The 12,651-nt window shown below is 49.1% G+C and overlaps 1 protein-coding gene across 1 annotated transcript in view; it reads left to right on the top strand.

Moving 5' to 3' along the window:
- Positions 1–511: 511 nt before the first annotated feature.
- LOC139401850 (transmembrane channel-like protein 6) overlaps positions 512–12,651 on the top strand; it is a 32,151-nt gene continuing 20,011 nt past the window's right edge. Inside the window, exons 1-9 of the mRNA XM_071145833.1 lie at positions 512–692; positions 2,721–2,827; positions 3,368–3,511; positions 4,312–4,467; positions 5,329–5,437; positions 5,624–5,699; positions 5,857–6,114; positions 6,501–6,703; positions 7,101–7,245. Of these exons, the coding sequence (XP_071001934.1) occupies positions 640–692; positions 2,721–2,827; positions 3,368–3,511; positions 4,312–4,467; positions 5,329–5,437; positions 5,624–5,699; positions 5,857–6,114; positions 6,501–6,703; positions 7,101–7,245 (1,251 nt within the window). The 5' untranslated portion in view covers positions 512–639. The remainder of the gene's footprint in view (positions 693–2,720; positions 2,828–3,367; positions 3,512–4,311; positions 4,468–5,328; positions 5,438–5,623; positions 5,700–5,856; positions 6,115–6,500; positions 6,704–7,100; positions 7,246–12,651) is intronic.

Here is a 12,651-nt window from a genome sequence, read left to right as displayed (position 1 = left end):
ACTTAAATGCCTCATGGGCTGAGCTCAACTGTACTACCCCGTCAGAACCCGAAAGCTTGTTTTACTCTGTTTGTAAATGAATTAAATGTAAACAATGTATGCTTACAACAATAATGTTGATATAATGGATGGTTAGTCCTTGATTGTTTTTATTTTCTTTAACCTCCACAAGTTCCTCTCAATTCCTGTTGAAGAAGTTCCTGATAACATGTGAACATGGCACATTGCCTGTGATAAGGATCTTTGGGAGGATGGAGGACGGAGGAAGGAGTACACTAGTGGTCTGTGGGAGGGACCACTTCCTCTATAGTCTTCTTTTGATTGTGAAACAACCCTTCCGTCAGTCTTTTTTTTTCTTCATATTTTGGGTTTGGTAGATAATGAGTTGAGAGTGTAAGTTGGTCAGACAAAGTCCTAACTCCTAAACCCACCCACTAAGAGCTCCTAATAGTTCCCTCTCCTGAGAACTGGAAGACAAGACTGGGACGATGCACTAACTACAGTATATAACGCAACAGTACCTCTGTTCCACCAATCCTTTCTTCTTGGTGTGCTCCCCTATGGTTCTGTCTGATTGGAAAAGGGTAAGTCCATGATACAGACAGACAGGTGTGGCCACGCAGAGTGAAGACCAGGAGGATGGCATACAGTGTGGACTTCAATCTGAGACCTATAATGGAGCTTGAATTAGAGTAAGTTGCTCTTTACTCTCATCTCTCTGTTAATGGCGGGATGTTTAAGTAGAGCTGTGTTTTGTAGCCCATGTCTGTCCACAGTTGCATATCCTGCAGGAGATACTGCATTATTGTGTGTGCATTGTTGTTCCTCGTTGTTAGTTCTAGTTTCACACACTCTCTCTGTCTGGTTGTACATAGTTGGTGCATAGGACATCATTAGTTTGGAATAGATCAAGGTTTAATCTCAGTTAACCCGGAACAACATTATTGCGTAATTTGGTCAGATACTGGATGACCATTTATGTTTATGCAGTCTGTTCACGTGAGATTAGTCAAGGTCTAATCATCCCATTCAAAAGTTCCTTTAACGCTGTCCAACTACTGTATGGTTGTAAGGGAAGGGAACACTGCCGCTCTCTAACCAAGGTTGATTTGAGGAGCAAACTGAAGCAAAGAGCTTTTGGAGTACAGTGGAAGTTGATAAAAAAGTGCTTCTTTATTGCAGTGACATTTAGGAATTTTAGTTTCTCCTAGACTGTCTAGTGTTTGTTCAGTGAATGTTAGTTCTCAAAGACAATCTTATTTAAAATATATAGCTTCGTTATCTGTTCTACATACGTTATATGTGGTTTTAGTAGTTAAAGTGTACACAGAATTTTTTTTACAGAAAAATGATTTTCATTTATTTATTTAATTTTTATTTCACCTTTTTATTTAACCAGGTAGGCCAGTTGAAAACAAGTTCTCTTTTACAACTGCGACCTGGCCAAGATTAAGCAAAGCAGTGTGACAAAAACAACAACACAGGCTTACACATAAACAAACGTACAGTCAATAACACAATAGAAAAGAAAAATAGAAGAATCTATGTGCAGTGCGTGCAAATGTAAGCTGCTCTGACAGCTGATTCTTAAAGTTCGAGAGGGAGATATAAGACTCCAGTTTCAGAGATTTTTGCAATTCGTTCCAGTCATTGGCAGCAGAGAACTGGAAGGAAAGGCGGCCAAAGTAAGTGTTGGCTTTGGGGATGACCAGTGAGATATACCTGCTGGAGTGTGTGCTACAGTTTGGTGTTGCTATGGTGACCAGTGAGCTGAGATAAGGCGGGGCTTTACCTAGCAGAGACTTGTAGATGACCTGGAGCCAGTGGGTTTGGCGACGGATATGTAGTGAGGGCCAGCCAACGAGAGCATAGAGGTTGCAGTGGTGGGTAGTATATGGGGCTTTGGTGACAAAACGGTTGGCACTATGATAGGCTCCATCCAATTTACTGAGTAGAGTGTTGGGGGCTATTTTGTAAATGACATCGCCAAAGTCAAGGATCTGTAGTATAGTCAGTTTTACGAGGGTATGTTTGGCAGCATGAGTGAAGGAGGTGTTTGTTGCGAAATAGGAAGCAGATTCTTGATTTAATTTTGGATTGGAGATGTTTAATGTGAGTGGAAGGACAGTTTACAGTCTAACCAGACTCCTAGGTATTTGTAGTTGTCCACATATTCTAAGTCAGAACCGTCCAGAGTAGTGATGCTAGTCAGGCGGGCGGGTGCGGGCAGCGATCGGTTGAAGAGCATGTGCTTAGTTTTACTAGCATTTAGAAGCAGTTATTTGTCCTCTGGTCTGTTTCTCTCTTTTGGATATGTTCCAGTGACCCCAGTTGCCTTGGCAACATTGGAGCCTTTTGTTCGATTAATCATTGTCCTGAGAATAGGAAATCATAACATCTACAAGCACTGGCTATTTTTTCCTCAATTGTTGCATAATTCATATTGAATGTGTTTTTATATGTAGATAAAACCAAGAATAAGGGAAAGGTGGATACCTAGTCAGTTGTGCAACTTAAATGTGTCTTCCGCATTTAACCCAACCCCTCTGAATCAGAGAGGTGTGGGGGAATAGTGGGTTAACTGTCTTGCTCAGGGGCAGAATGACAGATTTTGACCTTGTCAGCTCGGGGATTCGATCCCGCAACCTTCCGGTTACTGGCCCAACGCTCTAACCACTAGAATAACACTGCTGTGTGTGTGTGCATTTGTTTACGACCAGGAGTCTTAGGGGTGATGATACGGCCCAGGACTCTATGACGGGAACAGGTCTGGAGAGTGGCAGTCCTGAAACCCTGGAAATGGAGGTCCTTACAACAGAAGGCAGAGGTACTTCTATATGTGGTTGTATCCCAAGTGGCACCCTATTCCCTATGGGCCCTGGTCAAAAGTAGTGCACTATGTGGGCAATCGGTTGTCTTTTAGGACGTAGCCAGTTTGTTACAAGTGAATGTTTTCCAGTGAACTGATATGCTCATTGAGGTGAGGACTGATATCTTCTAACTCCCTCTGATAACCACTACGTCCATAACAGTGTTAGCCTGGTCCCATACTGTGCTGTAGCCAACTTGTCTTTATCATTGCCATGCCTACATGTATGACAAAGAACATAATACACAGAGGAGTTGGATAAAGCACAAGCAGACTACCACCAGGGTCGTGTTCATTAGGCACCAAATGTAACAAAACTGAATGAAACAAGGAGAGGCTACTTGGACTTGTTCAATAAGAAATGTTTGCAGTTGAAACATTTTTAAAAATAATTTTCCATTGCATGCCCTAATGAACACGACCAAGGCCAGTACAGTGTGTCTTACTGAATATATTTTATCATCTGATTAATCATATTCAATCATATGTTCCCCACAGATAGGCTGGCCAGCCAGATGAGTGATGTCAGAGAGCGGGCAGATGAGAGGAGTGAGGAATCCATACAGACCAACCTTCTGGTCAGGAAGAGCTGGTCTACCGCCACCCTGAGGGTCCTGTCCTCCATGCCCAGTCGCAGCATCGGTGAGACCATCCTTTCAGTCACAAGCCGATTTGTTAAGGGGAAACCTCAGGGTTGTGTTTAATAGACACAGAAGGGAAGAAAACGGCTTGAAACCGTGAGGTACTTCCTGAATTTGTCCAAATAAATGCTTGTTTTCGTTTGACGTTGCAAACGGTTTTGCCACGTTGTGCTCTAATGAACAAGACCCAGGCCAAAGGCTTTTGTGTGACTCATAAAGAGACTATGGGTGATATTTTGAGAGCATACAAAAATGTTGCAGTTCCTCTTGTCTCTGCCCTGTTACCCATGTGGCTCAGTTGGTAGAGCATAGCACACAGGGTTGTGTGTTCGATTCCTACCGGGAATCAGTATGAAAACGTATTCACTCACTACTGTAAGTCACTCTGGATAAGTGTAAACGCACCACACACATTTTAAATATGTACAATGGTTCGGAAATCTACATCTATGTGGATGGTCAAAATGTGGGGTCTAAGAACCTGCATAAGTCATTAGATGAGTTTCCTGTCTCTTGTCTTACTGTGTCAGAAGTTTCAGAAAATTACTGGAGGAGAATATGGCCTACGCAAAAGCCACTGACCTCACAAGTGGTTGACGTTTGAATAAACTGCTGAGGCGTATTCATTAGTGCACACCGTAGCGAACCATGTATGCTGTGCAACAGAATACTTATTGGACAAGTTCAGGTTAGACAACTGTTTCGGCCATTTGTTTCCGTTTGGTTCCTAGTGAATACACCCAGGTAGTAAATGTAATCTTCCTCCTTTTAAACCTCAGGAAATGGTCTCTCCTCACTCAGGGCAGCAGAGTCGTCTTGAAATCATCTCCCAGTGCAACATCCGTTCTACTCAGCTGCGCAGGTACCACCGCCAGACCCAAGACGTTTCCCTCTCCTCCAGACCTAGTATCCGTGGCTATGGGATCGAGGCAGACTCTGAGGATGTCTGTGAGGAAGGTGAATCCCCAAACCCACTTCACCATCCACCCCTGAAGGCAATAGTCTTTCACCAGCTTTGAGGGGCCTTCTACCACCCTCACTACAGACACATGACAATGTGTATGGCATTTGAAACCAGACAGTTTTAGATCTTTTAGATCAACCTTTGAACAGAGTGAACATTCTGTCCCTCCGCTGGGAGTCGGTGTCTGTTTTGTGTGCTCTGCTGAGATGGGCTGTACCAACAAGAATGACTCCGCTGGTAGAAGCTAAAGATATCAAGGTTTGGTTAGAAAATGTTATACTGAACAAAAATATAAATCAACATGCAGCAATTTCAAAGATTTCACTGACTAACAGTTCATATAAAGAAATCAGTCAATTGAAATGCATTTAATTCGGCCCTAATCTATGGATTTCATGACTGGGAACCACGGTAGGTTTGTGGCACCTTAATTGGGGAGGACGGGCTTGTGGTATTGGCGGAGCGGAATAAGTGGAATGGTATCAAACACATTTTTTTGTTAGTTACAGATTTGTTGGTCACCTATACCTTAAAAAAAAAGAAGCCGGATGTGGAGGTCCTGGGCTTTTGTGGTTACATGTGATCTGTGGTTGAGGCCGGTTGGACCTACTGACAAATTCTCTAAAACAATGTTGGAGGTGGCTTATGGTAGAGAAATTAACATTAAATTATCTGGCAACAGCTCTGTTGGACATTTCTGCAGTCAGCATGCCAGTTGCATGCTCTCTTAATAGCCAGGCAAATACAAGCCTGTCTCTTATATTTGTGGTTGTGTTCAGTGATTGAAGCAAATAAATGCCTGGGCTATTAAATTGAAGTTTTATGGTATCCTTTTAACTTTGTGTGGATTACAGAGACCAAGAGACAGGAGCTGGTCAACAGTCTTCAGAGTCTGTCGGCCGGTGACCGTGTGCGTATGCTGCGTGCCACGCCCCTTAGTCTGGCTGAGAAGACTAAACTGAGGTGTGTGCCATATTCTCTTCATTGTTTGTAATTGATAATCTTAATTGTTCCAGGACACCATTTGCTTTACATGATGCCAATGTAAAATTTGACAATAAACAAATTACACGAAAGCTACTTAAACCCTTCTCTCTCATCATTGCTGAATCTTCAAAGACCCCTTTTACAGTCAACATCTCTCCTTAGGAAACTTGTATTCAGTGACAAAGTTGGACAGTCCCTCTTGAGCAGCCAGGTTCCCTGCTGTAGCCTCCTTAAGCGAGTGAGTATAACCAAGCTATCACTAGCATAAAACATGCTGTTGGCAATTTCACGACTATCATTCAGATGTAAAATCTGAGGAAAGTGCTCCAATCCTGACGTTAATCTCTGCACAGAGATGTTAGGCATGAAAGTTACTCTGCGTTCTGTGTCCACAGGCTTTGTATCACATCTGGTTCGGATGTCTCTTCATCCTCAGTTCCCTGCAGTTGTGGCAGGTGGCTTTGAAGAGGCTGGGTGGCCGCTTTGGCACTGGTGTGCTCTCCTACTTTCTCTTCATCAGGACTCTTCTGCTCTTCAACGTCTTTCTCTTCCTCATCAACGGCCTGTTCCTGGTCCTCCCCCAGGCCATCCACCCGCCCCTTCACACCCCCAGCTCCCACAGAGTCACAGGCCTGGAGCTGTTCACCGGCACGGTAAGATGAGGTTTATGATTGATTGGTTGATTATGTTCATCCACAAGGTTTTGACCTTAATGTGATTCACTCTAAAGTTGAAACTCCACCGATCGTCCAGCGAAATGTCACCGATTGGTTAAGTTACAATTTCTGGCATGTACCAAAATCTCTGCTGTGTGCGGTGAAAGCACGACGTGGTTGTTGAGCCTCTACAGAGTACACCTAGTGGAGTGTAAATCCAGCCTACGCCAATAAAACAACTGCTGCTGACATACCTAGCTAAGTCACAATGCAATGCCCACCCATACAAATGTAAAGCACCTGCAAGAGCACTTCTATATCAAAACACTACATCAGTGTTGTCAGTCTGTTTCTGAAACCACATCACCTCTCTTCCTTCTCAGGGTTATCTCTCGAACTCTCTAATGTTTTATGGCTACTACACCAACTCCACCATCAACACAAGTTGTAGACCTGATGAAGCTACCGCCGGGACTGGCTGCGGCACCACCAGTGACCCTCACATGATGGCCTACAACATTCCCTTAGCCTACTGCTTCACCATCGGCATAACATTCTTTATCACCGGCATCGTCCTCGTTTACAGGTTGAACAACCCTCTCAAACCTTTTGAAGTGCTGATATAGAATCAGATTATCATTTTTAAGCTGCGTTCACACAGGCAGTCCAATTCTGATATTTTGCCCAATTATTGGCGAAAGATCTGATCTGATTGGTCAAAAGACCAATTACCAGCAAAATATCAGAATTGGGCTACCTGTGTAAACACAGCCCTTGATCATAACATGAATATGACCCTGATCTATTCATTTGGAATCTCTTTGTTAGCCTGGTCCAAGATCTGTTTGTGCTCTACAGCCAACTGCTATGGTCCGTGTTGGTGTGAAAATGCCCATAAGAGTTGGCAGGACAGATCTTTGACGTTTTTCTCCTTGTTGGTCTTTCATGGGAATAATAAAATGTTTTCATTGTACTTGTCTTAGCATGTCCAAGTCCTTTGAGAGGAGTTTCCGTGTGTTCAAGTCTCAGGGAAACATGGCCATAAAGGTCTTCTGCTCCTGGGATTTCAAAGTCAGCAAGAAGATGTCTATCAGGATGCAGTCGGAGAACATCACCACCCAGCTCAAGGTACGGGACAGGATCATGTTCATTAGGGCTCACAATGAAAAAATAAAAATACAATTCCAGCCCAAAAACTCAAATAAGCATTTCTTATTGGACAAATCCAGGTAGTCAGTCCCTGTTTCAGTCTGTTTATTCCATTTTGTGCCTAATGAACACGACCCAGGGGTTTCCAACTCTAGTGCTGTAGAACTAACGTCAACAGGTGTCCATCACTAATACACCTTATTCAGCCAAATGTGGTCCATGATTCACTGACCATTTGTTTTAGGTGTGATGAGCCATGATCATTTGTTTTAGGTGTGATGAGTCATGATCATTTGTTTTAGGTGTGATGAGCCATGATCATTTGTTTTAGGTGTGATGAGCCATGATTATTTGCTGATCATTTGAATCAGGCATGTTTGAATCAGGCATGTTAGTGATGGGCAGGAGCAAAATCCTGCGTAGACTATAACTAACAAACAGAACAGAACAGATAGGATAGAGGCCTGATCAAGCTCATATTCTATGCTAAGTCAGAGGCTGAAGCCCACTCCCAGTCCGTCAGTCAGAGGCTGAAGCCCACTCCCAGTCCGTCAGTCAGAGGCTGAAGCCCACTCCCAGTCCGTCAGTCAGAGGCTGAAGCCCACTCCCAGTCCGTCAGAGGCTGAAGCCCACTCCCAGTCCGTCAGTCAGAGGCTGAAGCCCACTCCCAGTCCGTCAGTCAGAGGCTGAAGCCCACTCCCAGTCCGTCAGTCAGAGGCTGAAGCCCACTCCCAGTCCGTCAGTCAGAGGCTGAAGCCCACTCCCAGTCCGTCAGTCAGAGGCTGAAGCCCACTCCCAGTCCGTCAGTCAGTCAGAGGCTGAAGCCCACTCCCAGTCCGTCAGTCAGTCAGAGGCTGAAGGCCACTCCCAGTCAGTCAGTCAGTCAGAGGCTGAAGGCCACTCCCAGTCAGTCAGTCAGTCAGTCAGAGGCTGAAGGCCACTCCCAGTCAGTCAGTCAGTCAGAGGCTGAAGGCCACTCCCAGTCAGTCAGTCAGTCAGAGGCTGAAGGCCACTCCCAGTCAGTCAGAGGCTGAAGGCCACTCCCAGTCAGTCAGAGGCTGAAGGCCACTCCCAGTCAGTCAGAGGCTGAAGGCCACTCCCAGTCAGTCAGAGGCTGAAGGCCACTCCCAGTCAGTCAGAGGCTGAAGGCCACTCCCAGTCAGTCAGAGGCTGAAGGCCACTCCCAGTCAGTCAGAGGCTGAAGGCCACTCCCAGTCAGTCAGAGGCTGAAGGCCACTCCCAGTCAGTCAGAGGCTGAAGGCCACTCCCAGTCAGTCAGAGGCTGAAGGCCACTCCCAGTCAGTCAGAGGCTGAATGCCACTCCCAGTCAGTCAGAGGCTGAAGGACACTCCCAGTCAGTCAGTCAGTCAGAGGCTGAAGGACACTCCCAGTCAGTCAGTCAGTCAGAGGCTGAAGGACACTCCCAGTCAGTCAGTCAGTCAGAGGCTGAAGGACACTCCCAGTCAGTCAGAGGCTGAAGGACACTCTCAGTCAGTCAGAGGCTGAAGGACACTCTCAGTCAGTCAGTCAGTCAGTCAGTCTGAGGCTGAAGGACACTCTCAGCCAGTCAGTCAGTCAGTCAGAGGCTGAAGGCCACTCTCAGCCAGTCAGTCAGTCAGTCAGAGGCTGAAGGCCACTCTCAGCCAGTCAGTCAGTCAGTCAGAGGCTGAAGGCTACTCCCAGTCAGTCAGTCAGAGGCTGAAGGCCACTCCCAGTCAGTCAGTGAGAGGCTGAAGCCCACTCCCAGTCAGTCAGTCAGTCAGAGGCTGAAGGACACTCCCAGTCAGTCAGTCAGTCAGAGGCTGAAGGCCACTCCCAGTCAGTCAGTCAGAGGCTGAAGGCCACTCCCAGTCAGTCAGAGGCTGAAGGCCACTCCCAGTCAGTCAGAGGCTGAAGGCCACTCCCAGTCAGTCAGAGGCTGAAGGCCACTCCCAGTCAGTCAGAGGCTGAAGGACACTCCCAGTCAGTCAGTCAGTCAGAGGCTGAAGCCCACTCCCAGTCAGTCAGTCAGTCAGAGGCTGAAGGCCACTCCCAGTCAGTCAGTCAGTCAGTCAGAGGCTGAAGGCCACTCCCAGTCAGTCAGTCAGTCAGAGGCTGAAGGACACTCCCAGTCAGTCAGCCAGAGGCTGAAGGACACTCCCAGTCAGTCAGCCAGAGGCTGAAGGCCACTCCCAGTCAGTCAGTCAGTCAGTCAGAGGCTGAGGGCCACTCCCAGTCAGTCAGTCAGTCAGAGGCTGAAGGCCACTCCCAGTCAGTCAGTCAGTCAGAGGCTGAAGGCCACTCCCAGTCAGTCAGTCAGTCAGAGGCTGAAGGCCACTCCCAGTCAGTCAGTCAGTCAGAGGCTGAAGGCCACTCCCAGTCAGTCAGTCAGAGGCTGAAGGCCACTCCCAGTCAGTCAGTCAGTCAGAGGCTGAAGGCCACTCCCAGTCAGTCAGTCAGTCAGAGGCTGAAGGACACTCCCAGTCAGTCAGCCAGAGGCTGAAGGACACTCCCAGTCAGTCAGCCAGAGGCTGAAGGACACTCCCAGTCAGTCAGTCAGAGGCTGAAGGCCACTCCCAGTCAGTCAGTCAGGCTGAAGGCCACTCCCAGTCAGTCAGTCAGTCAGTCAGAGGCTGAGGGCCACTCCCAGTCAGTCAGTCAGTCAGTCAGAGGCTGAAGGCCACTCCCAGTCAGTCAGTCAGTCAGAGGCTGAAGGCCAATCCCAGTCAGTCAGTCAGTCAGAGGCTGAAGGCCACTCCCAGTCAGTCAGTCAGAGGCTGAAGGACACTCCCAGTCAGTCAGTCAGTCAGTCAGAGGCTGAAGGCCACTCCCAGTCAGTCAATCAGAGGCTGAAGGCCACTCCCAGTCAGTCAGTCAGAGGCTGAAGCCCACTCCCAGTCAGTCAGTCAGTCAGAGGCTGAAAGACACTCCCAGTCAGTCAGTCAGAGGCTGAAGGACACTCCCAGTCAGTCAGTCAGAGGCTGAAGGCCACTCCAAGTCAGTCAGGCTGAAGGCCACTCCCAGTCAGTCAGTCAGGCTGAAGGCCACTCCCAGTCAGTCAGTCAGGCTGAAGGCCACTCCCAGTCAGTCAGTCAGAGGCTGAAGGCCACTCCCAGTCAGTCAGTCAGTCAGAGGCTGAAGGCCACTCCAGTCAGTCAGAGGCTGAAGGCCACTCTCAGTCAGTCAGTCAGTCAGAGGCTGAAGGCCACTCCCAGTCAGTCAGTCAGTCAGAGGCTGAAGGCCACTCCCAGTCAGTCAGTCAGTCAGAGGCTGAAGGCCACTCCCAGTCAGTCAGTCAGTCAGAGGCTGAAGGCCACTCCCAGTCAGTCAGTCAGAGGCTGAAGGCCACTCCCAGTCAGTCAGTCAGTCAGAGGCTGAAGGACACTCCCAGTCAGTCAGCCAGAGGCTGAAGGACACTCCCAGTCAGTCAGCCAGAGGCTGAAGGACACTCCCAGTCAGTCAGTCAGAGGCTGAAGGACACTCCCAGTCAGTCAGTCAGGCTGAAGGCCACTCCCAGTCAGTCAGTCAGTCAGTCAGAGGCTGAGGTCCACTCCCAGTCAGTCAGTCAGTCAGTCAGAGGCTGAAGGCCACTCCCAGTCAGTCAGTCAGTCAGAGGCTGAAGGCCACTCCCAGTCAGTCAGTCAGTCAGAGGCTGAAGGCCACTCCCAGTCAGTCAGTCAGTCAGAGGCTGAAGGCCACTCCCAGTCAGTCAGTCAGTCAGAGGCTGAAGGCCACTCCTAGTCAGTCAGTCAGTCAGAGGCTGAAGGCCACTCCCAGTCAGTCAGTCAGTCAGAGGCTGAAGGCCACTCCCAGTCAGTCAGTCAGTCAGAGGCTGAAGGCCACTCCCAGTCAGTCAGTCAGTCAGAGGCTGAAGGCCACTCCCAGTCAGTCAGTCAGTCAGAGGCTGAAGGCCACTCCCAGTCAGTCAGTCAGTCAGAGGCTGAAGGACACTCTCAGTCAGTCAGTCAGTCAGTCAGTCAGGCTGAAGGCCACTCCCAGTCAGTCAGTCAGGCTGAAGGCCACTCCCAGTCAGTCAGTCAGGCTGAAGGCCACTCCCAGTCAGTCAGTCAGTCAGAGGCTGAAGGCCACTCCCAGTCAGTCAGTCAGTCAGTCAGTCAGAGGCTGAAGGCCACTCCCAGTCAGTCAGTCAGTCAGAGGCTGAAGGCCACTCCCAGTCAGTCAGTCAGTCAGAGGCTGAAGGCCACTCCCAGTCAGTCAGAGGCTGAAGGCCACTCCCAGTCAGTCAGAGGCTGAAGGCCACTCCCAGTCAGTCAGTCAGTCAGTCAGAGGCTGAAGGACACTCCCAGTCAGTCAGTCAGTCAGAGGCTGAAGGCCACTCCCAGTCAGTCAGTCAGTCAGAGGCTGAAGGCCACTCCCAGTCAGTCAGTCAGTCAGAGGCTGAAGGCCACTCTCAGTCAGTCAGAGGCTGAAGGCCACTCTCAGTCAGTCAGAGGCTGAAGGCCACTCTCAGTCAGTCAGAGGCTGAAGGCCACTCCCAGTCAGTCAGTCAGTCAGAGACTGAAGCCCACTCCCAGTCAGTCAGTCAGTCAGAGGCTGAAGCCCACTCCCAGTCAGTCAGTCAGTCAGAGGCTGAAGGCCACTCCCAGTCGGTCAGTCAGTCAGAGGCTGAAGGCCACTCCCAGTCAGTCAGAGGCTGAAGGCCACTCCCAGTCAGTCAGAGGCTGAAGGCCACTCCCAGTCAGTCAGAGGCTGAAGGCTACTCCCAGTCAGTCAGAGGCTGAAGGCTACTCCCAGTCAGTCAGAGGCTGAAGGCTACTCCCAGTCAGTCAGAGGCTGAAGGCTACTCCCAGTCAGTCAGAGGCTGAAGGCCACTCCCAGTCAGTCAGTCAGTCAGAGGCTGAAGGCCACTCCCAGTCAGTCAGTCAGTCAGAGGCTGAAGGCCACTCCCAGTCAGTCAGTCAGTCAGAGGCTGAAGGCCACTCCCAGTCAGTCAGTCAGAGGCTGAAGCCCACTCCCAGTCAGTCAGTCAGAGGCTGAAGCCCACTCCCAGTCAGTCAGTCAGAGGCTGAAGGCCACTCCCAGTCAGTCAGTCAGTCAGTCAGAGGCTGAAGGACACTCCCAGTCAGTCAGTCAGAGGCTGAAGGCCACTCCCAGTCAGTCAGTCAGTCAGAGGCTGAAGGCCACTCCCAGTCAGTCATTCAGTCAGAGGCTGAAGGCCACTCCCAGTCAGTCAGAGGCTGAAGGCCACTCCCAGTCAGTCAGAGGCTGAAGGCCACTCCCAGTCAGTCAGAGGCTGAAGGCCACTCCCAGTCAGTCAGAGGCTGAAGGCTACTCCCAGTCAGTCAGAGGCTGAAGGCTACTCCCAGTCAGTCAGAGGCTGAAGGCCACTCCCAGTCAGTCAGAGGCTGAAGGCCACTCCCAGTCAGTCAGAGGCTGAAGGCCACT

Source organism: Oncorhynchus clarkii, unplaced genomic scaffold (assembly GCF_045791955.1).
Source record: "Oncorhynchus clarkii lewisi isolate Uvic-CL-2024 unplaced genomic scaffold, UVic_Ocla_1.0 unplaced_contig_3010_pilon_pilon, whole genome shotgun sequence".
Classification (NCBI taxonomy): domain Eukaryota; kingdom Metazoa; phylum Chordata; class Actinopteri; order Salmoniformes; family Salmonidae; genus Oncorhynchus; species Oncorhynchus clarkii.
Note: the sequence above shows the minus strand (reverse complement) of the source record. Positions and strands in the feature narration are given on the sequence as shown.